This window comes from Anguilla rostrata, chromosome 3, assembly GCF_018555375.3.
Source record: "Anguilla rostrata isolate EN2019 chromosome 3, ASM1855537v3, whole genome shotgun sequence".
NCBI classification, from domain to species: domain Eukaryota; kingdom Metazoa; phylum Chordata; class Actinopteri; order Anguilliformes; family Anguillidae; genus Anguilla; species Anguilla rostrata.
In genome coordinates this window covers 26,840,901-26,865,275 of record NC_057935.1, presented here as the reverse complement: position 1 = coordinate 26,865,275, position 24,375 = coordinate 26,840,901, and the positions used below count along the sequence as shown (strand labels likewise).

General features: G+C 40.5%; 2 protein-coding genes across 4 annotated transcripts in view; one reads left to right on the top strand and one right to left on the bottom strand.

Annotated features, from left to right (window-relative positions):
- Window positions 1-295: 295 nt before the first annotated feature.
- rp2 (RP2 activator of ARL3 GTPase) lies at window positions 296-7,202 on the bottom strand. The gene is made up of 5 exons (XM_064327024.1): window positions 6,893-7,202; window positions 4,317-4,985; window positions 1,695-1,809; window positions 1,286-1,371; window positions 296-1,117 (listed from the first exon to the last, which is right to left on the bottom strand). Exons 1-5 carry the CDS (start codon window positions 7,028-7,030, stop codon window positions 1,034-1,036), a joined length of 1,092 nt encoding a protein of 363 aa, XP_064183094.1. The 5' UTR covers window positions 7,031-7,202; the 3' UTR covers window positions 296-1,033.
- A 4,773-nt stretch (window positions 7,203-11,975) lies between these two features.
- Window positions 11,976-24,375, top strand: part of slc9a7 (solute carrier family 9 member 7) — a 55,433-nt gene continuing 43,033 nt past the window's right edge. The window contains exon 1 of one of the 3 annotated variants that reach the window (XM_064327017.1): window positions 11,976-12,376. In XM_064327017.1, coding sequence (XP_064183087.1) covers window positions 12,091-12,376 — 286 coding nt within the window. In that variant the 5' untranslated portion in view covers window positions 11,976-12,090. The remainder of the gene's footprint in view (window positions 12,377-24,375) is intronic. The other 2 variants (XM_064327016.1, XM_064327018.1) reach the window with 2 other exon arrangements.

Here is a 24,375-nt window from a genome sequence, read left to right as displayed (position 1 = left end):
TAGAAGCAATAAGAATGCAGTTCAGCTCTAAAAATAACTTTAAAGCACTCCTCTTTCCTAAGGTGTCATAAACGTGATTTAGAAAATATTCACCCATCCATTCTCAAACTTAGCTAAATCAATTTCTAGGTTGTCTGAATTAATTTTAGATATTCTGAATTCATTTTTGAAAAATAAAATGTATCAAATTCATGTATTTTAAATGTATTAACAGTTCTTACTATTGAATTGAAGAAATCTGGAGAAAGTTTTCCAGACTGAGATTCATGATGTAAAGAGATGCAGAAATTTAAAAAAAAATTACACTGATGGGTGCCAACACCTGTTGCAGATATCAACTCCCTAAATTTGGAGTAAAAGGAATTAAAACTTAAATCAATTTTTTTTTAAACAGCTGCAAAGACATGCAGCAAGATATTCTAAATTAATTCACATTTTACACCATTTTATATGAACATCAACACATTTTTGAATAAATGATAACTGAAAATCTGTATACGTATTCAAAATACATTTTTGTCTATACTATAATTGGACTACATTTCAGTGCATTAAAAACATTAAACTAGCTGGGAATGGTAAATAACATGTTGTAAAAATGTATATATACACCAACACAATTGAGACACTTCAATTTTGTCCCAGTAATCCAAATAAAGTTAATCTAAAATTGATTTACAGAACCATTATCTGTAATCATATGTTCATTTGTGCTGTACAGAATTGCTAAGAATATTATCAACTGTTTTTCAATTTGAAATTATGTTTTATGGTATCCACCCATCTACTTACATGTACTTAGATATAAATGAACAGCTACAAGAGATACCACAAACAAACACATTATCGCTCCAAAATACATTCAACAAGTACAAAACTGAGATTGACTGGCAGGTACACATTCTTTAAGCACAACTGTTTGTGCCTGCCCATGTGTGCCTTATGAACAAGTTCCAGTTTCTGCCAAAAATATAATTCACTTTGGCCATCTGTTAATGCCATAACATACAGAATGCAGCCAGAGAAAAAAGCTTCACAGTCCCATCTGCATGTCTGCAAAATTGAAGAAATTATCCACATCTCTCCCAGAGGTGTTTTTGCTTTCCGAAACAAAAACCTGCAGAGGTAAAGTAAAGAAAACAGAAATACAAATAAACCAAATATTATGATATCATACAACCTTCAGCACGCAGTGTTATGCCAAATGCATGATCATAATACATTACATAAATTATTATACATGTGGAATACTTTCCCAACAATCTGGTTTAAGCATCCCATTTACCTTCGTTCCACTGAATACTTCATCGGCAATGTTACGGCACGCCTCCACCACCCCATCTCCATTCAACTCCAAAGCTACAACTGGACCTAAAACAAAGAGCAATGTTCTTCTGCAAAGCCATCTTAGTACCTACTATTCAGTACATATATTATTTAACAGAACTATTCAACAGAACAACTGCAAACATCGTTGTTCAATTTGCAGTATTGTAATAGATAATAATTTTTCTTTAAATTTCTAAAAGTGATTTAGTTTGGAAAAATACTCAAATGATTAAAGTATGATACTTTATCAATATAAACATTCAATATTTCTGATCAAAACTCTTTCTTTTCCAGTAAATCGGTTAAAGCTTGTACACAAGTAACCACTAAATTCAACCATCCATCCTCTGTAACATTTTTCATACCTTTAGTTATCAGCTCCGTAAAATCTTCAGCACTGCCCTGGAATACGCGGTTAGCATCTTCAGGCCTCATTGAAACCTCTTTGGTTTGGATCAGAACAAATCCTTTCCCCATGGCCTGTAATGGAGGTTGGAGAAAGAAAGAATGAAAAATGTAATTTCTGATCTTGCACTGGATTATATACAGGAAGAACTGGCAATGCAATCTGGCTTTAACTGTGACACCCGATAAATAGCAAGTCAGCAAGTGCTAACCAGAGGTGCTAACTAACAAATGGAGTCCTTCCTTGACTGACCAAGTTCATCTATAAAGATTCTGTGTATAACAGCCAATGCTCTATTATCCAGTTACCCAACTGAGTATCTATTGCAGGCTAACAACCACTGTTGCATTATTCATTTTAAGCTATGACTGACAAACATACTGGCTATACCATTAATCACCAAGTTTCAACAGTCTTTTAAAAACTATTTTTCTCTTAGCTGCTCTTTGACACCATATATTGACATTTTCTGCCTTATTATCTAGCTAAGCTTGATCTGTATGCAATTATGACTTTGTACAATTGTACATTCAATTAGCAGAACAGTTATAGATTACTTACTAAATGTGTTTTATTAGTCAAATCATCTATAAGTCTTTAAACAGCACCAAATATTTTTTAGCACAAATTAGAATGTGACCATTATTCTGACAACCAATCCAGTCTCAGAAACAATTTCTTACACCAGTTTTCATTATGAAGTAAATTCTATTTGATGACCACCCGACCCCAAAAACTCACGCAAATAATTATCCACTTATCAGGAAATCCATTTATCCCCAACAGTCACATGATTCCAATAATTTCCCCAAAGAGGTTAGCAGTGCTTGTTCACTGATGGATGCTTTGAAGAAATGATTATGATCTTAATTATAGGGATTAATCACCTTGTCAATCTTCAGATCAAATTTTTTTTTTGTATTCGATTAAATCGATGAGTTAGACTCATTGTTGCAGCCCTACATAGTTTGGCATCCAGCTTACCTTATTCTGTTTTTTTTTTAAAACTATTAGCCTACATTAAACTTTATTTAGTCAAATAACAGTGTGATATTTGAAAATGTGGCCTTTCAAGTTTAGTTATTTCTTAACTGCATGGAACTTTGTGGTCTGACCTCCCTGATTAGCTGTTCACAGCAGTAGAGCAGTCACAAAAATGTGTCAAATTCAGCACTGCACTCTATTCTAACCTGCTGCAGCTGCACCCTTTTGAGACTTAAAAGGGTGTCCAACTGAATAACTTTCCCACCTTTTTGCGCTAGCTGTGACACTACTTAGGTGTATATGTAGGTGTAGTACAGCCTGTAAGTACAGTAGCTTAAAGCTGGGTCAAATACAGTGGGGTTCCCAATAAGAGGCTCAGCAAAGCTCCTTAACTCTGCAGATTAAACAAACTGGGGTCAGCATAGGCAGTGGAGAGGGACATAAAAGGAGCCGGATGAAACATCCCTAAAGACACGCAAATGTCTGAAAGTGCCAACACCGGTCCGTACCCCGTGATGACTGCGACTGGATCCCCACAGGTATAGCTTCAGTTCCTGGTATGACACTGCTGTTGGGACCTTGAGCAAGGTACTTAACCCGAATTGCTTCACTCAATATCCAGCTGTATTAAACTGATTGCATTTTCATTGTAAACTGTGTAAATCAGCCTGCAAATTGGCTGTTAAAAAAATGGAAATGAAACACAAATCATATATGCGAAGAGGGAATTGAAGTTGCAGAACTTTGAGCAACTGTGTAGCTTATTGCCTGTGCAGTGCTGCGAACGCGAGTCCCCACATGGACCAGTATCTGCTTGTGTGTGTCGCAGGCAGCTGAAATGTTATTTTTCCTAAGAGCAATACTAAAGGCAGAAAGCACACAGTAGACGTGAGTTGCTGAATGACATCATGAAAGAGATTATAAGGTGAGAGAGAGTTGAATGTCCTCTAAAGTGCTTGTATCATCAATCTGCAGTTCCTCATTTTGGTTCAGTTTCTTTACGTATCACCAACAAGCCACAGGAAGTGTCACAGTGCAGAGGAACTTAGTGGAAAAAAGGGCGGCACTTCATTTCTCTGACATAAATGATTCTCAGTCCCCTCTCCAACTGTCCAGTTGCAAACAGATCAATATCGTATTACTGAAAGCAATGATCTTCAGCTGAGTCTGAGAGCTCATTGGAAGCTACACTTACTACATCCGATGGGATCAAATAACCCATGTGCCGCAGAAAGAAATAACGGCAGCTTTTGTTTCCACTCCCTCTTTACCCAATTTCTTAAGGTGGCCCCAACATGAGTCTCTTAACAACAGTCACTCGGCTGGATAAAAAGGAGTTAGACTAAATGAATTTCTATAGCATGGGGATGTCTGACAAAAGAATTTAAAACCATGATTTCAATCATTTTGATTGCCCATCCTATGTATAGATATCTTTACAAAATCCTAAAACCATGATATGAAAGTCTTTAAGAGAAATTCATTAAGGATTATTATTCATATATACAGACACACATTAATATAAATCTCCAGGGCGAGGGAATTCTCTGATTAGACCCATCTATTTCCAGACCCCAGATGCCACCCCATTGCTCACCTCATCGATGAGTTTGCGAGCGTTGGCAGTGGTGTAGTCCCCACAGAAGAACACAAACAGGCAGGACTCGTCGCTGTCCTTGCGTCTCCCACCGCGGGTCAGGGGCACGATGCTCCGGCTGCCGTCCGCCGAGACCCTGATGCCCTTGAACTCCGACTCCTGGTCGGGCGCTGGCACGTAGTCCAGAACCGCGGTGTCCTCGGGCAGCAGGCTCCAGTTGGTCTCACCAGACACCGGGGTGAAATCGTGGACGTTGCTCCAGTTGTTGTTGAAGATGCTCAGGCCGGCGTCCTTGAAGTGGAAGGCCAGCTCCGGGTAGTAGTACTGGTAGCAGCCAAACTTCATGCCCGTGGAGGACTCGATGATTGGCTGCGTGGAGCAGCACAGGAACACCTCGGCCTTCTTGCAGTCGCGGGCGCGGAACTGCTGGCACGCCACCACGCACTTCATGTCCGTGCAGTTGCGGATAAACACGCTGCCCTTGATCGGCCCCAGGACCACTCGGCAGTTCACACAGTCGTCTATGGAGATGGTGGCCGAGTGGTCGAAGACGTAGATGTCACAGTTCTCACAGTCCTGGATGACCAGCTGCTGGCCATTCAATTTGCCAGGCAGGCGGCCGATCGTGGCATCCTTGGCCCCTTTCAGTGTGTAGTCGTTCGGATCAACCTGAAGGATCGAAAAAGAAAAGTTAGATTTTATTGAACTTCCAACAATACGAGTAAAATACAATAACATCGAATTGGGGCGAAGTATCCCTTTAACCCTCATGTTATCTCCAGGTTCAAAAATGACCCTATCCTGAGTCTAACAGCAGTGAAAAATGTTTTCAGCATGAAATTTGATTACTCTTTTGGAGTGACCCTACCATTAGAAAAAGTGAAACGTTGCCATTTCTTAATATTTTTATAAAACTGGTACACCATCAGGGTGTACACAGATTTTCGTATGAGTCTTTTTTAACCCTACTGTTATGTCAGAAGTCATAATCAAAGTTAAGTGCCACACATCTATTTAAAAAAAAAAATCAATTACGATGCATATTTTGCAGTAAAAATGTAAAAAAGTAAAGATATAGTCTCTTATTGACTGGGAAGTTGGAAAACAGTTATTCACTGATTTATTTATGAGTAACAGGCTGTTTCTACAAGAAAAATATGTATTATGGTTTAAAATTCAGCGAAGCGGCTTTGTCATGGGGTTCCAGCAAGGGTGGGTCATTTTTGACCCTGTGGACACGAACTACATGCAAAACATGAAGACAACACAAGGGTTAAAGGCATATTAGCATTTTACAGGTTAGCCATATTACTAGGTACATCTCCTCATACAGTCCAGTGAGCCCTCTCACTGAATGCCCACATGAACAAACTGGAAAGGGGCTGCTACACCAGGTTGATGACTTCAGAGAGCAGGGACAAAGACTGAGTCCTATGGTAGCGGAAAGCAAACTGGAGAGTGCCTGCCACTATGCACATCACATCTACACTTAGGTCCAGGAGTCTTCAGGATTCTACATGTAGAATCTTGGAAGATGGTGCCTCACCCAGTTAACATTTTGGTCTTGACTGGAGTCAAGAATTTGGTGTACTAGCTGATTGGCTTTTTTCATGAAGCGATTTACAGCGCTGACAGGGTTGCATCAAAATACACAGCCAGGCATCCAGCACTGCCTGAACCGTGTAACAGAATGCATCTCAACATGTTGTACCACTGAACCAAATTAAAAAATTTTATTTGAGTATTTCATAAAAATTCAGAAGGTCATCCACTCAAGGTTCTTCTCTGCTGTGTTTATTTAACCAACGTTCAACCGAACGAAGGCATCTTTTGCCGATACGTTGCTTAAACAAACACAGCAAGGAGGACCCTGAGTGTGTTAATACCTGATTTTTCATTATTTGTTTCGTTAGTCTGCACCTCTGTAACTTGTGAGTGTGCGCCATTCTTGTGTACATTATAAACTTAAGTATTTACAAAGATCCAGTAACCTCAAAACTCAGTTGTGACATAGGTATATTAATTTGGGTGTGGCAAAAGCACAAAAACCACATGCATCCGTTTATTGCTTTCCATGTTGTCTAATGCAGAACACGCGAACACCGATCGTACGCCCACAGTAATCACCAGGCATTAAACGAAGGCCAGTAGGTCTCTTCATTACACGAGTCCACAGCCTCACGTACGATTAATTTACAGTCTAAAAACGTTAGCTAGGTATGTATTGTGCCAGCTAAACCCAATGCAAATAAGCGATGTTGTTTAGCGAAGTGATCATAGCAAAAACTTACATCTCATTTTTTACAGATAACGTCACAGAACTGCGCACAGATCGACTTAGCTAGGTAGCTCTGTTGGTGCTATCTACTGCTATTATACCAAGCTAGCTAGTTACTTTCAACTCGTGATTGCTATGATAACAATCTCTCGCAAACACGTTCATCAGCTTGTCATTTGACAAGCGCTGTCAAGTGGTTAAAATTGTAGCCACATAACTAGGTGGGTTCTCTACGCTAACGTTAAATAAAAAATACAAAAAAATCTACTGTTTCTGTCTCCGACTCTAGCCAACTTACCTTCTCTCGCGTGTCCCAACTGTATTTCTTTGGTTCCGCTTCGGCGTTGTTATTGGTCGTGTTTTCTGTTCCAACCGATGTTGGTGTCAGCTCCTTTTCGGATTTCCTTTTAGATTTTTTGGAAAAGCAGCAGCCCATGTTTATGACCACTTTATGTATGCAACCTTTGACCAAAACAGTTAGTCACCTGCAATTAACTAGCTCACCGTAGTTTTCTAATGTGTTGCTCGATTCCCCTTCTTAAGATCTTACTGGGTTTCTGCCTGGGACACGCACAACCTGTGTGCGCTTCCCGTTTCCTTGCCAATTGAGACAGCCAATCACTACTTAGCAATTCGTTACTTGGGAACAGCGAATCAGCTAGCTAGATATAAATGCATGACTCCTCAGTTAGTGTGTAGTGTATTACACCAGCTTGCTCGCAAGATGCACGTCTACATACAAATAAAACTGTGATCAGTACATTTTTAATTCTAATTTTATTCTAGTTTTAATTTCGTAATTTCCGATTGTACTTTTAAAAAATACACCAATGTAGTTATTTAGTGTTAATTTAGTGTTTGCTAACTGTGCAGCTTTTATTTGGAGGCTGGATTCGGGGGAGAGAACTAATGTAGTTCGCTTTCAGAGGCAATTTAGATCAACTCAACGGAGCCGCAAGCACGTCAGATTATTCAGCTGGTCTCATAGCCTATTATATAGAAATGTCGCTAGTTTCTCTAAAGACTATATCCTTGCCGGGTCCATAAACACTGCATGAACACATCACCCGGCTAATCATATCAATGGTTAATTATGACCCTCACTGTATCCATACACATACAAAAATAGATCAACGTTTTAAAAACAACCACGATCTTGTATGTATACCAACAAAAGGAGAAATCGTCTGTCAGCAAGGTTCACGAGAGTTTTGAAAATTTCAACCACGCTTTGCATTTGGGCAAGCAATTTTCTCAATTGAAACTTGTGGGAGGTCAAAAAAAAGTCTTAAGCACTGTCCACACTGAAAGTGGTGTAACAACAGTTAAGGGACAAATGAAACTCAAACCTCGCCATGCAAACGATGGGCCAGTTGGATTTTGTGTGTCGCACCAGTACCTCAGTTTCTTTTCCAGATTTATGACCTGGAGATGGACCAGCAAATACTACTGCACTGGTACAGCTCGATGAGTTGTACAACAAGGGCCACATCACAGATTAATCCTTGAAAACGGCAAAAAGCTTTGTTGAAATGGTTGGGGAAAAGCAGTGGAAAAATTTACAACATGGTTACAACCCCGAATGTACTAATTCTTTGAGGCTGTTTGTTTTTTTGTTTGTTTTTTTTTTGGTTCTTTTTTTTAAAACTCCGAGCAAGTCTACACTGGACAAAACTTCCTACAGGACTTGTCCATTCCAATTAACTGCATAGGTGCAGATGTGTGTCTCTTATGGGCAGGTTTACAGCAAGCACCGTTCAGCCAGGGGTCTATCACAAAATGATGTGCCCTGTGCAAATGCAGTCTCCGTGGGCCCCTTCCCAACGCAAACCTTTTAGTTCAGGCCTTTTGAGGGGCCCTGGGTAGTTAGTTCTACCGCCCCCCGTGTACAGCATTGACAGATGCTTTTTAAGTGGATCATGATTAAATTCAATCACACAATGTTCTGTAAATGATTTTTATTAAAATTCATCCGTTAACATTTGAAAAATTGCCTAAGCCTGCTGCAAACAAACAGCCTTGTTCTATTACTTCACTTTATAATTTAGAGTGCATGTTGCAGTGGCACGCACACACACACACACACACACACACTGCCTGTCACATGTCTGCGGTTCTCATAACACTGAATAAAGCACACAACGATGTGAGAACATTGCTGTCAATCATTGCTATGTGACAATCAACACTGATGATTTGAGACGTGCAATGTGAAAGTCTAACACATGCGATGAAATAAATTTCCGCTGACTTCATTACTGAGCCATAATTGCAAAGTAGGCAAGGAGACTGCTTTGGAAAAAACGAACACCTTTCCTATAGGCCTGTTTACTCGTGGACACTCAGGCCGAATCATAGCAGGCAATAAAAGTTTCTTGAAAATGCGTTTTGATATTTCAAGGAAAACATGATTGTATGTCATGTGCTGCAGATATCTCACAGTCGTGAAAATACTGGCGCACTGAGATCAGATGGCATATTTCGAATTTATAGATAAAGAGGAATCTCATCTAAATTTCTACAAAGGCTGCCTTAGAAATAAGAATGGGTGTGCATTATTTAGTCAGGGGCCATGCATTTAGCGCAAAGATTAACTCCAAAATAGTTCTTCATTTCAATGATAGGCCAACTCTTCCGGGGTGGCTCATTGACAGCTATGTTCAATATTGCGCTAATCCTGCAGGAAGAAAGTAACAAACGTTGTCAAAATACATACAATCACATGATTACATCATGAACCAATGCACTTGTTGTACGTCGTTCTGGATAAGAGCGTCTGCTAAATGCCTGTAATGTAATGTAATGATTAGTCACATGATTCACAGAAGACCGTTTTTATCTGACTGGATAGAGAACCACTTTCACCTCGGAACGGTAATTAGAGTAGCCTATAGAAACCCTGCTAAATCAGACTGATTGCATTGACGCTTGTAACAAGATGCCGCATTTTCCCATATTTGCATTTTACTATATTTGTGTTAACACTAGAGGGCGCAACTTCACACTGATTTTCTTCCATTGGTCACATCAGAGGAACTTAAAACCAAGTAGGTTCTATGCACACCCGCAATAACGACAGGTTGAAGGTAAAGGTGAAGTAAAGGATAAGGAGAAACAGAAACTGCACAGCGTCTGCACTGCGCTGTTGCTACCGACTGTGATTTTTACAGTGCAATTTACGGAGACAACGTTTATACCACGGAGCCTCGTCAGGAAAGAGGCAAGCCACGCGATTGTTTGAGCTCAGATGATTAACTATGAAATATTGTTGCAAACTGATGCCCAGATTAAAATGGCCTAGAATGGCCCCGATTTCAGGTTAGTCTGATTACTCATATATTGTGTGCATTCACATTGATTTGATAAAAGCAAACGGACCTCTCTATACCAGTGTTAAATCTTCAAGGGTCACTGAGGGTAAGGTTGAACTTTTCACTAAAGGCTGTCGTTATACATTTAGCAGCTAATAGATTACCACAGTTGTCACGAACAGCAGAGACAAAGAGATTCAGAAAAACAAGAATTATATTTATGTGAAAATGATATTTAACATTCATGACTGTGTCCTCTTGCCCTTCGCAAGCTTGCATTTCAATTTAACTTAGACAATAATAATTCGCCATTTGTGTGGCATATCATATCCTCATTTGAGTAATTATTGCCATTCAAAACAGAAAACAAATGTAGGCTGTTTTAGCACAACTTGCACATCCTTGTTTCAACTAATTAATTCACATCACTAACATCTCCTCGTTTAATACGAAGCTTCAACCGTGTTCCAGTAACGGCAACATTACTTTAATGAAACATAGCATCCATTATGTATCGTGCTCCGACTGAGGCTCAGGATTGGTGCAAAAGAAATTGAAAGCGGCCCCTGCTGCTTCGTCTCCGGGCTGGTGCGGGAGATAGGCTCTGCAGTGAAGCTGTGCAGGATTGATGGTGCACTGTCAGTTGCAGGGTGTCATTTACTGTGGGGGGACTCAGCATGTGCACTGATCAGGGAAAACGCAGGCCTGGCAGATTGACTCATGCAGCTGTGTGGTGATTAGAAGCACTAAAGACCTTCAGACAGTGTCCCATTGTCCAGCATAATGAACTAGTTCACCAGTCCGAATCAATCTCTTCTCTCCTTGTTTAAAAGATTGCTCATCTGTAGATGACTGATTGCAATTTGCAGTCTCCAGGAATCATTGTGCTGGATTTAAGCTGAGGTGTAGAGGGCACAGAAGTGCTCGATTTTTTTTTTTTTGCCTTCCCACAGCTGCATGGGGATAATCGTTTCTGCTTGGTTTTGTACTCTGCTGACTATAGATAATAGACCTACAACCCAACTGCAGGCAGCAGGGAGCACATGGTCAAAACCATTGCCCTACAAAAATATTCATTTATAAATTAAAGCAAATATGTGGGAAAAATCCATGTTGGGATGCTGAGGATGCATTCCATTGTGGTGCTATGTTAGCTACTATTATTATATTTAATAGGCAAGGTTCATAAGATCCTCATTTTCCACACACACACACCCACACACACCCCTTCTTTCCTCATAAATGACCCTAACTTTCAATCATCTTATTTGGCCCTTGTGACATGCTAAAGTTATCATATCCAGTTTTGTGTGATAATTTGTACTTCAAAGTATCATGTCTTAAATACTGATGCAGCAAATAAAAAAACCTCATCTTGGAAAGGAAGAGAATTAACAGAAGAGAGTAAACAGTCATGTTTTCACTTGTTTCTTAAAATTCATCTCTTTACATAAATGTATGTAAAACTCATATGCCTGTTTATGTTTTCTCCTTAAATGCAGATAGCAAACTATGGAAATTAGTTGCTGTTCCACAAGTTGTGCGGGTGAAATCTAAACACTTGTACTTGAATACACTTGAGTATTTTTGTTCAGTAACGTTTTTTTAATTAAATTTTTTTTTTTTTAATTTGCATTTGAGGATAATCTTATCTAATGCAGGCAATACATAATGTAACCTGAAGCATGCAAGAGGAAGAACACGTGACTAAATCTGTTCACATATTATAAATATATTATTTCTTATTCCAACAACCCAAGAAAAACAGTGCTGCTTATTGTTTATTATGTTACAAACTTGAGATGCATGTAATAAACATTACTTTGTTTATTGTATACATAGATGTATAAAAATAACATTCATGCATATATAAAATACAAACAGTATAGGTTTCCCATTTGCAACAGTGTTCCCCTCTTTTTTTATAATAAATGTTGTGAGGAAATATCTCATTCGTTTTTACTCGGTGTACCTTAAAACTAGTTGTCAGTCGATTTGTTCTTTATCTAGGGGGGCACTACAATTTCTAGCTGCAGTGCGTCCACAAAACGGCGCAGTGTGTCTTTAAAAGGTTGAACAGGCTGCAGACGAAGGTTTCACGGTTCTAGATTGTCTATCTATATACTCTGTCCCTTACGCCGTTCTACGGACCAGAGGAGACAGTCTGCTACCAGCATCTTGCACCATGGCATTCGTCGACAAGCCAAAGTCTTGGACGTTTCATGTTTTCGGAAGGAATACGTTGTTTCCTATTTTAATGTACTTGATATCACATGTTTGTGAGATGAACGCCGAGGACAGCGGTATGGAGGAACTTGCCACCGAAAAGGAGGCTGAGGAAAGTCATAGACAGGACAGCGTGAATTTACTGACATTCATTTTACTACTGACATTAACCATTCTTACCATCTGGCTTTTCAAACACAGAAGAGTCCGTTTTTTGCACGAGACTGGGTTGGCCATGATATACGGTGAGATTTATTTTTTTGTTGCCATCTTTATAGCTAGCTAGCTTGCCGTCGCTATAGCTGTTTAACGAGACGCATTTCATGTCACATAGCTTGCCAAAACCTCGAACTAACCTGTGTACTAACCTAGAGATATATAATTTGCGTCGGCTAAGTTTCAACTGAGCAAGGTTACAGATAAAGGGAATTATGACGAAATTGACCTTAAATGAATAACGGTGCAAAATATTTGTGGTATCATCGTGCACAGCAGGCCAAATAGGTTCGTGCAATTTGACGCTTACGAGCTAAACCCTGTATCGTGATTGGATTGCAATTATAACTGATTTCTAGTATTTACTTGCTATAACCCTTTCGTCAGTTCAGCGCGTTCACTTCTTTGCAGCAGGCTAGTTACATTAAGCGACTCAATGGATGCTTAGTCGTTAGACAGTCTATCATGAAAAATAGACGTGATGATCCAATTGTAGGCTACCTAACCAAATGAAATGTGGTGCGCCAGCATCTTACACAATTCGTTTCTGTTGTATAATCTCATGTCACGACGTTCGGAAGTACTCTTAAAAGTATTTTAGCTTCAGCCTAGCTGCCTAGTGAGGTTTATAGCTAGCTAAGCTAACGATTAAACCTAATTGACCTGTGGTTATTATTGAATGACTCACTCAGTCCCCATTCTCCCACCTCCTTGCATCTTCCCTCTATTTCTTGAGTCAGGCCTGCTTGTCATACCTGTAGGCTGTTGTATTATTGGCATGCCCTAGTGTGTTTATTGACAAATGGCAGAGTGTTGGCTAGTTCACAGAGCGCAGCTGCCTCAGCCGTGTTGATGACAGTGGTACTCTCCAATTTCCCACACGCGTGCACCGACAGTCACACCAGGTCTACGAACTCACTTGTTCGAAGTGTTTTAAGTATTTTTCTGTTTTTCAGCGACTTGACGTAACAAACACACCGACTTAACTTAATTTCACAACCCTTTATCCTTGCTGAACACAAACAAAACATCTGGAAAATTAAATTGACGTACCATAAACAGTCCCGATCCCTTCATTATAATAATAATAATAATACGTTTATTTATATAGCACATTTCCAGAGCAGACGTCACAAAGTGCTTTACAATAAAATCAACAAAGCAAAAATCACAAGGCAACAACAAGATAAAACAAGATAAAAATTTTTTATCTTTACCTTATTTAGATAAGCACATGAGGTGGCACAGTTTTTGCATGTACTTAAAAAATCCCACAAATGTGAAGTGTAATCTGGGTCATATATGTATTGCAGGCTTGCATTCAAGGTGTACTACCTATTTAATTGGACAAAATGTAGCCTACACTCTCACAGAGACATGTATTCTTAAGAGACCTTTCAGTAGAAAACACTTGGTTGCTGAATAGACACTATTATTGTGAAATGTTGGCTAACCAGACTAGGATGTGAAAGTGAGAGAACCCCATATTATTGAAACTGGTCAGAGAGGCCATGCCTCAAGGCAGGACCTGGTCTGACTTTGTCGACTGCAGATCAGGAGTCAACCATTTATCGTCTTTCTCTACTGTTGGTCCCTGGTGGTAGTGATGATGTCATGCTGGGCTGGGGTACTCTTACTGATGGGAAAATTAAATTAGCTGAATGTATAAGAAGAGGCTGAAGAGGATGAGATCTGTGGTCTCGGTCTGTTGGGATTCTCTTTAGTAGATTGATGGAACACACAATGCCAGTCTCAGATACATATTTATTACTGACATCACATCTGTTTCCTGCCTCCCTCTTAAGCCACAGCAATAGTAAACCTGTGTGAGTGAGTGGGTCCGATTCATTTTCATGCAAAGGTCCAGGCACATTTTGTGAGTGAGTTATCATTGCTGTAGAATAACTAGCTTTGGCACTGAGAGACATCTTAAAACAATTAGCGATATGATCATATTTAAAATGATGTGTTGATCTATGAAATGGATAATTTCACACACTAGAATTTGCACCAGAAATTGCTCTCAGGTTCATGTTCCAGGATGTGATTTGTTGATGTCTGGTTCATTTGCAGTTATTAAGTTGTCCAGAACTTTGAAACTACCATACAGAGGAGAGCTGTTCTGTGGATGTTTTTCAGTTGCAGAGGCCTGCCCAGAGATTCCTTATTATATACAGGCATATGTCACTTCCATTGGTGTGCCAGAACGTTTGCTTGTTTCTTTTGAAAATGTAATGTATGTGACAGATTCAGGTGACAACTTCAAATGTGAAACATTTTATTCTCAGTTGTCCTCCGAACTGACACTGTGGGGTTCTTCACGGCTGAGGTTTCTTGTGTGTGTGGTTTCCCTTTGTAGGTCTCTTTCAGGTAGAGGTGTAGTTTTCCATATGAAATGTATTGTCTCAGGTCACCTTGCTGGTACCCTGACACTGGGCATAACTTTACCTCACAAAGTCACGAAGTCGGAGCCGGGAATAACACTGAATCCTACACGTCACTGTAAGAACATCAGCGACTTCCTGAATGAGGAAGAATGAAACGGTTATTATTGAAAAGTGTTCAGTGGGAGCAAAGCATTTCATATTTACCCCTTGTCCACACATACTATTTTCCATATTAAAATATTTTCCCAATGGCTCCTACAATTTAAAGAGAAAAAAAAAAATAATAATAAAAAATGTATATATATATATATATATATATATTTATTTATTTTTTGGTTTAAGGGCATGTTTATTATGGGAGGTCTATTCATTTTGTGAACAAGCTTCTATTGTATCTTCATATCAACATTTTATTTAAAAGGTGATCCATAATGTATTAGTCCGTGCAAGAGCTGCAGTGAAAATTGTTGGATCCTCCTGTGAAATAATAGGGACATTTTGGTTGAGTTTTTGTTAAACAAAACAGTATGTGGAGACCCTGCTAATGCCAGGAAAGCTGTTTTTTATGAGCTGGTCTCACATGACTCTGTGTAGTGTTGTCGTCTTTTCCTCAAAGTCTGCAGAACTCTTCATGATGAGAAACATTTTCTGTCTGCTTTGCATTGGAGGCGTCCATAGGAGGCCACTGTGTGACGTCTTTCTTTTTGAGTTTGGGACACACTCTATAGTGAGGGAAATGGACAAGACTGTAAAGAATAAGGTTGCTGTAAAGTTGCTGTAAGGTTTCTTCAGCGTTTCCTCATTTTCCCCTGTTTTGTTATCAGCAGAAAGCGGTTTTTCAGCGTTAATGCCTTTTCTCCTGTTCTCGAGAGGATGCTGAAATTAGATGTTGTTGCGAGATGAAACTGAAGTGCTGTAACCAGGGTGAGCTGGTCTTTATCCTCAACTCCCAGTGTTCCTGGGCCATTCCTCCCCCTGAAATATGACACGCCTACAGACCCCCTCGCTCCCCTCCCTCTGTCTCTCTCCCCCTGCTGTTTCTCGGCACTGTTAGATAACGGCCGTGTGTTGCGAACAAAAGTACCTATCTAGTAAAAAGCAACGCTGGCTTTCTCAATTAAAAGAAATGTGAGCCAATTCACCCATGCAGCGAGAATGCTGACGGGGGCCTGTTAGCTACTTTAGAAAATGAGTTTTTTATTCCGTCTGTTGTTTGCAAATATTTTATTCTCTATCTGGTTGGCAAGGGTTTAGAATTGCGTGCATTTGAACCACAGACAGTCTTTGACTAGTGGAAACCAGGCCTGGCCATATTATCAGTTATTATTATTGTGTTGTTTCCCTCGTGTTAGCAGGTGGCAAATTGTAATAACTCGAATAGGAACTGCCGAGACATTAGGCTACTTTGAATGCTCCATTGGTATGACTTGTACTTTTGTGTGAAAACCAAATATTTTGATCATATCTGCAAAAAACAACTTGAAGTGATGATGTCATGTCTCCTCCTCTTACCATGAAATTAATGCATGTCCACCTCCATTCACTTGAATTGAAGAATGCTGTTTAATGGTGAAAAATCAATGCTTTGTCAAATCACAGTCATCACATTTAAGATAACTGAAGGCTTGGAGTTTTGTTTTAGCTACATCTGAATGTCAGCCAGTAAATGATCTGAAACCATTCTCTATAGAAGGGGTAGAGGGCGAGTACCTGAATGACATCATTGTCTGTTCATTTTCTCTGTTATGGGATAGAGTGGCGTGTGTGATGCATTAGAAATTAGGTGGATAAATTATTCAGAAGGTGAGGATCAACTTTTTAAATGATTATTTTTGGCTGAGTTCCCTTTCGGGCTTTGTGGTTGACAGAATGTCAACAGAACTGTGCCAAAGCTGTCAGACCTGCTGCTGAGTGGCGGAGTGGCGTAGAGACAGACGGGGGATGCCACGTCGGCGTTCGCACGCGGCGTCATCAACGTCTGTGTGGCTGTGGCAGAGTCAAACCACAGTGTACGCTACCGTTTCAACAATGTGAATAAGTGCTGCTTTCTCTTGTCGATATTGACAGTAGCACGGAGTTGTCTGTTTAAAAGCACTTTCATGCTTCCCAGTGAGTGTGTGCGTGTGTGTTAGCATCCCAATGCATGCGCTAGTGGGAGAGCTGCCAGGCTGTTCACAGTTAGATTTCAGTTTGTGTGGCTGGTTTGAGCCAGTGTATCTTTGGTGCATTTTCTGTTTCAGCCTGAAGGAGAGCCAGGAACACCTTTAGGGGATTAATGAGCGTGGCGCCCGGTTCTGATGAAATATGTCTTCCATTTCCTGTCACCCTCTCCTGACTTACAAACAAAGCTTGCCACAGCATCCAATGTCAAGACCTGTGCTAAGCAATGCGACAGTAAATAAACATTGTAATGGACGTAAGCGTTACTCCAAGGGAAAGGATATGTTGCATTAATGAACAGCATGGACCTGTAGACCTTAGAAAATCCCTTGCATTGGGAAATAAAGAATTACATATCACAGTGGAGCACTATGCTTCATTTAAAGTTAGGTATAGATTACACCAGGGGGAACCAAACTGTCAAACTGGCATATCTCTCGCCTGGCAGCCCCACAAGCTATCAGACTGGCATGTCTCTGAACAAAGCAGTCTTTCTTTATATAGGGAAGCTTTGCTGCTGTGTGTCTTTCGTGTGAGATTCCAGAATGAGTGTTTGGGGACATTCCAGGTGATTTTGGATGCAAAATTCCCTCAACGTCTCAAATTTCACCGAAATCTTTCAAAAAAATCTTTCCTATGACAAGCATATTTGATGAATATTTATGACTTGGATTACAAATACTTTTTTGTGAAACTTGAAATCAATATGTCCATTTTGGAGCATTTTCAGGCCCTATAGGTGCCGTCTTTAGAGCATAACAGCAAATACGGGGCACAAACCAGTCAATCGCAGCGCTACGGTGACCAGCTTCTGAATTTTTAGCTGTGCAGTCTTTTTTTCTATTTAGGCTAATACAATTTGAGTGTTTGCTAACCATGAAGCAACCTGAAATCAGGAAGTGCAAAGCACAAAATAAGGGTCAGGATGGCATTTTGTACAGGACAGACCACTTTTATCTGAAATGCAGGATTTCCCAGGTAACACAGTGCAGTTGGAAATCCTAATGCCGTCTGTGACTGATATCTAAGTAGTGTATCCAGTGTTGGTATTCTCCCTGTCATTAATAGGCTAACTGATGGCCTCTCTTGTGTTTGGAAATGTTCTGACCTGTATTTATAATCACAACCACCTGCGTTCAAATACAGAAACTGTTGCTCTGTTACTCCTGGCACATCAGGTTAGGGGCCTGGTGTAGACTGCTGGGATGCACCTCACTGGCTGCACCCAATCCGTTACCAAATTTGCCGTGTGTTCATTGGCTGGGACGTGTCATGAAGCGTATTATGACAAATACTTTTTGAAACGCACCATGCATCCGATTCGGTGCTGCAGCTGCAGTGGGCTAGCTGTTGGATTGCAGTGTGGAACAACAGCAAGCGGCTGTTTCGGCTTGTTTTAGGGAATGCTAATGAGCTAGCCCTCAGCCTTCCACCTCGATCGCGGAAATACAATGGAATTGCAGCTGTCATTGGACATCCTTTGTTTTCTTGTTTAAAAATGCATGCAGTGTCAGTCTAAGTGCGGGCGTGCCTTTGTAGCTCTCTCACCGGTGGATCGCTGATAAGAGTCCTCCCTTTGACCTGTGCTGTTAATCATTTTAACATATCTGAAGAGGTTTCTTTGCTCCTCCTTCTGACCTGTTTCTGTGCATTCTTAGTGTGGGGTCATTGGTGTGGTGTGACCCTGTTTAATGTGTACTGGGGTTTTAGGGCTAAGGGAGTCTGTCCCCCTGACCTTCAGGACAAGGTCACCCCTGTGAAGTCACAGTCTCTGCTCTCCTATGAGGCATTACTCTTACCCACTGGCCTTAACACCCAGGAAGCTGGGCCCTGTTATGGACTAGCGGAATCCACTAACAGCCTTATGACCATAAGTAGACCTCTTATTCTTAGCCAGCGTTGGTACAGTGTGTCTTTCTTTATCGTTCCCCTTATCATTCCTTCTCTCACTAACTGTCTCTCTCTTACTCTTTCTTTCTCATAGACTGCTGAATGCAAGCTATTTATTGAAGCCCTCAGCTATTCAGTCCTCTTAATAGTATTTCTTTATTTAATTTATTTATTCATGCCATTATTTATATGCTGGGACAATGGATGCTTCTTAGCATGGATGTTTGTGCGCACAGTGTATTGTGCTGGAGGTGGCCCAAGGCTAATTTTCAATTTTTAGCCCCTGTAGCCAGCCTGAACAATCTAGCCTAATGTAAAACGGTTCCTCTACAGTCTCAGGAATAATGGAGAGGGAATCCCCACCCCCCCCTTCCTAGCCACTGTCTGATGGAGTTTATTCAATTTAGCAGAGAATGCAAAAAGGAGGTCTTTTCCCAGTGCATTAAGTTAAAGCTGAGCTTAATGGCTCCAGTGTTTGTTTTCAAGCTGGATGACTGGAGGGGGTGTAAGACATTACTCTTGCATTACTTTTCAGTTACTTTTACATTACTCTATAGTCTAGTGCCCCCCCCTTTTTTTCAGCATAGCCGGTATTCCTATACTGCTGACTCATACATGCCTGCCTGCCTCCCTCTTCAGGTGCAGTGTCCTTGTTCATTGTTTTGAGGTGTGTAATTGGACTACACGGCCGCTGTGGTGTTTTCCAGGGAGGGGTTGCTTAAAGTGATCATTTGCTTAAGACAAACTTATGTCTAATAAAAAATATTGTTCAGGCTTATAGGTGGTTCTGGCACCCAGCCAGTTTCACTTTGACTGATGTAAGGATTGGAGTTTGTGATCTAAGAAAACACTCAAGTAGCAATCAGCAGCTAAGCGACATTATTCAGAGCTAATAATGAACTGATATTTTATGGTGTTTATACAATGCTGTCAGGCGCTTTGAGTACTGAAGTATTCTGATTAAACACAAACTGAATGCCCACACATGCATTGTAAGGAACAGTCATCAGAAATTCAGTAAAAGAACAATATTCTTCATTGCTCACAAAACTATAGGTATTAAAGACAAAAACTGAAATGAATTTTTAACCGAAGTAACAGAAATGAGCGCTCAAGCTTTTGGAGAGAGAGAGAGAGCAGATAAGTTTAACAATTGCGTAAGAAAAACAATGTAAGAATGTGGTTTTATGGTTTAGAATCAGACGAATGTGATGGGCACTCATGTTTATTATATTTATTTGCTCAGTGAAAATGTCCTTCCCTCTAGTACTAATGTGACAAGCTGGGTGCTGGGTGGGTTCACCCCTATCTGGAGTGGTCCAGTCAGCCAGGGGTTCCCATAATGTGTCATATCCAGACCCCCTTTTACCACCCCATGAAGGTCACCAACCTAATAAATTGGTCAGCAACTGACCTTGTCCTGTGGCTACTACAAACTGCAATGAGGTGTCTATATACTGCATGAGTACAAAGAAACATGCCTATATCATGATGCCACTGTACAGTATCTCATGTCTAAATCTTATATACAGAAGATATGTGCCATAAATATTTTTAATATACAAGAGATTATTTAATAATTCTGAGTCAAAGTGTTACCAAGTATTGATTATCAAAGGATGTACAATCAGGAAAAGGTAGATTTTTATATGAAATGTGTTATTTTATGAAATATGGAAATAGTATTTTCTGTATCGCGATAATTATACATTTTTTTCCGTTTTTGCTGAGGACCCTAGCTTTGTGAGCCGCTGCCATAAAGGTATGGGTCAGAAGCGTACCCAGCTCCCGCGCTGGTTCAGTAAGCTTCGAGTCTGCTGCAGACGGGCCTCGCGAATGTGCGGCACAGATGTGGGAGGCTGAAGTCTCTCCCTGAAGCGCGCTGGTATGCCTGCGGAATGCTAACTGCAGATCGAGTGCTGTGCTTCATTGTCCCTGTGGCTGAAATGGACCGATCGAGTTTTCCCACAATACTTCGGTTCAGCCCGCTTCCTGATGCTCAGGCAGGCAGAACATGCGCTTTGTAATGCAGCGCGGTCTGTCCCAAAATTACACCTCGTGTCCGTTCTGTTTTTGAGGCAAATACCAAATGCATTAATTGCTTGCGACTGTCTGCACTGGTTCAAGGGTCATATTTCCTTGCACGTGCGTACAATCCTCATAAGACGACACACTGCTCCTCGGTCTATTTTTCTGATGCAGCCTCCTGACTGAAGTACGTTCTGGGTGTTATGCGGATTTTATGTAATAAAAAATAAAAAAAACCGTTTTTCGCGTTTGTTTTTTGCTTCTTTGCCATGCAGTGCATTTATATGATCATGAAATACTTGCTTTACTGTGCCTCGATGCGCGTTCTGCCTTTGCCGCCATCTGTTTTCCCCTGTCACGGTTACTGTTGAATAATGTAATATTAAAGGTTGTGTTTTATTTGCCAATGATGTTGATTTAGTCGACGTGACTACATTTCATTTACTTTTCAGGCGTTTACCAGACGCTCTTACCTAGAGCAATTTACAAAGCTTTTGCATTTTTACATATTTATCCATATGTACAACTATATATGTACTGTACATTTGGGTTGGTATATACCCAATTTGGGTTGAGTACCTTGCTCAGGGGTACAACGGCAGTGTCTTATCTGGGGATCGAAGCTGCAACCTTTTGGTTTCAAGCCCAGTGCTGTAACAGTTACCAACTTCCCTAACTACACTGCTACCCAACTATTGGAGGATAGGGAATTTCATCATGATTCTTTTAAGTTGGGAACAAATATGACATGAATAATATTTCATTTACACTGGAGAAATGAGTATTTAATTACTTGATTTCTTGACTTCGTCTGCTTGGGAAGCCATTTTGGTTCGTTGCACATTGCCTTGCAGGCAGTTAAAGGAATAGGTCACTTCCTGTAATTTTAGGGTGGCATTTCATTTTTTGTGTATGTTTTGATTGTTCCTGACAGTTTTTATGTGTGATGAAAGGCATTTTAGATATTTAGAGTAGTTTTTGACAAGCTTCTGGCTTTACAGTAACAGTTGTTGGGGCTTTTGTGGGTTTGTGATCAATAGCAAGAAAATGCAGTTCAAGTAACTCCAAAGCAGCTTGTACAGCAGTGGCACACCTGCAGAATCTGCGCATGTATATGTACTGTATATTACCTTGCTCTGATTGTAAATGGCTCTGGATAAGAGCGTAAGCTAAATGCTTAAAATGCCAATGTAACGTGTACCTAATTGATCTCAGACTATGATGTTGAATATCATTTTTAGTTGGAACTATTTCATTAGGCATTTTAAGGCATATATAACCTGCGACCACTGCACTCAAAGAAATAAGTTCTGGCAAGATAAAAAATAAACTGATATTCATGTTTATAAACATAAATATCAGTAAAAGTGAATTAATCTGTTCACATATCCAGTCTGTTTGTATGTAACAAACCCCCAAGTGGCCTATAGTTGCTATTGTATACCTGTATCCAAAGCACTTTACAATTTATGCCTCCCATTCACACACACACTCACACACCAACGGTGAAAGGCTGCCATGCAAGGTACCAATCAACTCATTGGGAGCAATTAGGGGTTAGGTGTCTTGCTCAGGGACACGCCGAGGGCGGGGGCTCGAACCAGCAACCCTCCAACTGCCAGACAACCACTCTTACCTCCTGAGCTATGCCGCCTCAGGAAAGTACCTACCAGTCCAACCTGCCATTAAAGCAGAAGTAAATTTACCACATTTGGCAAGTACCTAATGTGGTAAATGCACATTTCAATTAAATCTTTGTCACTGGACAAAAGCACCCACTAATGTAGGAATCTGCATCTCTGGAAAGCCACAGGGTCTGCGGGTTTTGCAATTACACTGAAATGATACCAATAACCTGCAGAAAGTTCCTTAGTTTACATTTAAATTCTCAAAAGTAAGCATTTGTGATTCCCTGAAAGAAGTTTGAATTTGTTTACACATGTTAGCCAACTTTTCCCTTGGTGAATGCATGTTTGACCTGGATGTTGCAGTTCAGCTATTGGCATAGAGTGCATCTGTTCTTCTTACAGTATGTGGGTCTGCTCCTTTAAGATGCAGTACTCACAGCTGTTGTCTGGACTGTAGCGGTCAGTTCATCCGCCATTGTGCTGGAGAAGGATTTCTCAGATTTCTGACAGACAAAACAAAACCAGCTGTTGCTGTGGGCTAGTTCTGTAGCAGTAAGTCCTTACGATAGCCCTGCTTTGTGGGCTTGGCAGGGAGAATGATCCGGAGGACAGAGGGGGTTCTGTCACAGGGTTGTTCGCTCTGGGATATTTAAACGGAATACATGTCTCTGCACCCACTGTGATGTTTAAAAACAAATAAATAAATTGAACTTCATGTTCATCAAGTGCCTGCTATCCATTGCATCCCTGGCCGTGGAGAGCGTCAGGGTTGGGTTGTTATTCAGCATTCAGTAGATTAATTAAAACCGTTGATTTACAGAGGTCGCTCACCACACCTGGCTTCTTGGGTCTGATTTCTTTGCTGATTTTTTAGGTAGAAACAAAAAACCCGCAGACCCTGTGGCTTTCCAGAGATGCAGATTCCTACATTAGTGGGTGCTTTTGTCCAGTGACAAAGATTTAATTGAAACGTGCATTTACCACATTTGGTACTTGCCAAATGTGGTAAATTTACTTCTGCTTTAATGGCAGGTTGGACTGGTAGGTACTTTCCTACATATCTCGCTGTATTCGCCAAACCCACAGTCCACCACGCACAGAACAATAGATCACTCTCAAAAAGATACTGGGAGTTATGCAGTATGTACAGAGCACTTAAGTATAGTTGTTTTTATCCTCTATAAAATGCATTGAGCTATATGTATTGATTGTGCATGAAGGCTATTAAGGGTCACTGAATTCATGATTTGGGGTGTAAAACATGCAAACAGCATTTTGAAAATGCAAATCTTTCCCAATTGCTGACTTTTTTAATGGCTGAAACACTTTTACAGATTAGAGCACACACTAGTTCCAGCAGTATCACATACTTTTATCATTCTGTATTAGTCCTATTATATTGTATTTGTTGTATCATTCATATTCCCTGTTGTTTTATGTTCGCTTTTGTTTTTATGAATTGAGTTTTCATATATTGTATGACTAACCTGTATTATTATTATTAGTAGTAGTATTATTAGTGTATTTATTTATTTCATGCTCTCAGTAGAGAGGGGAGTTCTTTCCTCCGTTTCCAGTATTAGGGGCTTATGGTCCTGAATGCAGCTCTGTCCTGACCCAGTCCTGTTCACTGGGTGTCATGTCACAGTGTGCTTAGTATCAGGTCTACAGCTTCATCTGTGAAACGCTTTTGTGCTGGGCACTGAATGGTGCTCAGACCTGCTTTCCTTTGTGCGTGTGTGTGTGTATGTCCATCCGTGCATGCGTGCGTGGAGGCAGGCTTATGAGTATGCACACGTGTGCGTATGTTTTAGTACACGCGTGTGTGCTTGCCCACAGTGGATTGTGTGTGTTTACACACAGTTTGTGTGTGTGTGTGTGTGTGCCTCTGTACGTGTGTGTAATTAGTCCTCTGAGATGAGGCTCTCCAGGTAT

Bases quoted from the DNA above. Each gene is read 5' to 3' on its own strand.
- rp2 (XM_064327024.1), bottom strand. From the start codon at position 7,030: ATGGGCTGCTGCTTTTCCAAAAAATCTAAAAGGAAATCCGAAAAGGAG. The intron at 1,810-4,316 runs GTGAGCAATGGG...CCTCCATTACAG, and splicing joins CTCGCAAACTCATCGATGAG to GCCATGGGGAAAGGATTTGT. The intron at 1,372-1,694 runs GTATGAAAAATG...TCTTTGTTTTAG, and splicing joins TACGGAGCTGATAACTAAAG to GTCCAGTTGTAGCTTTGGAG.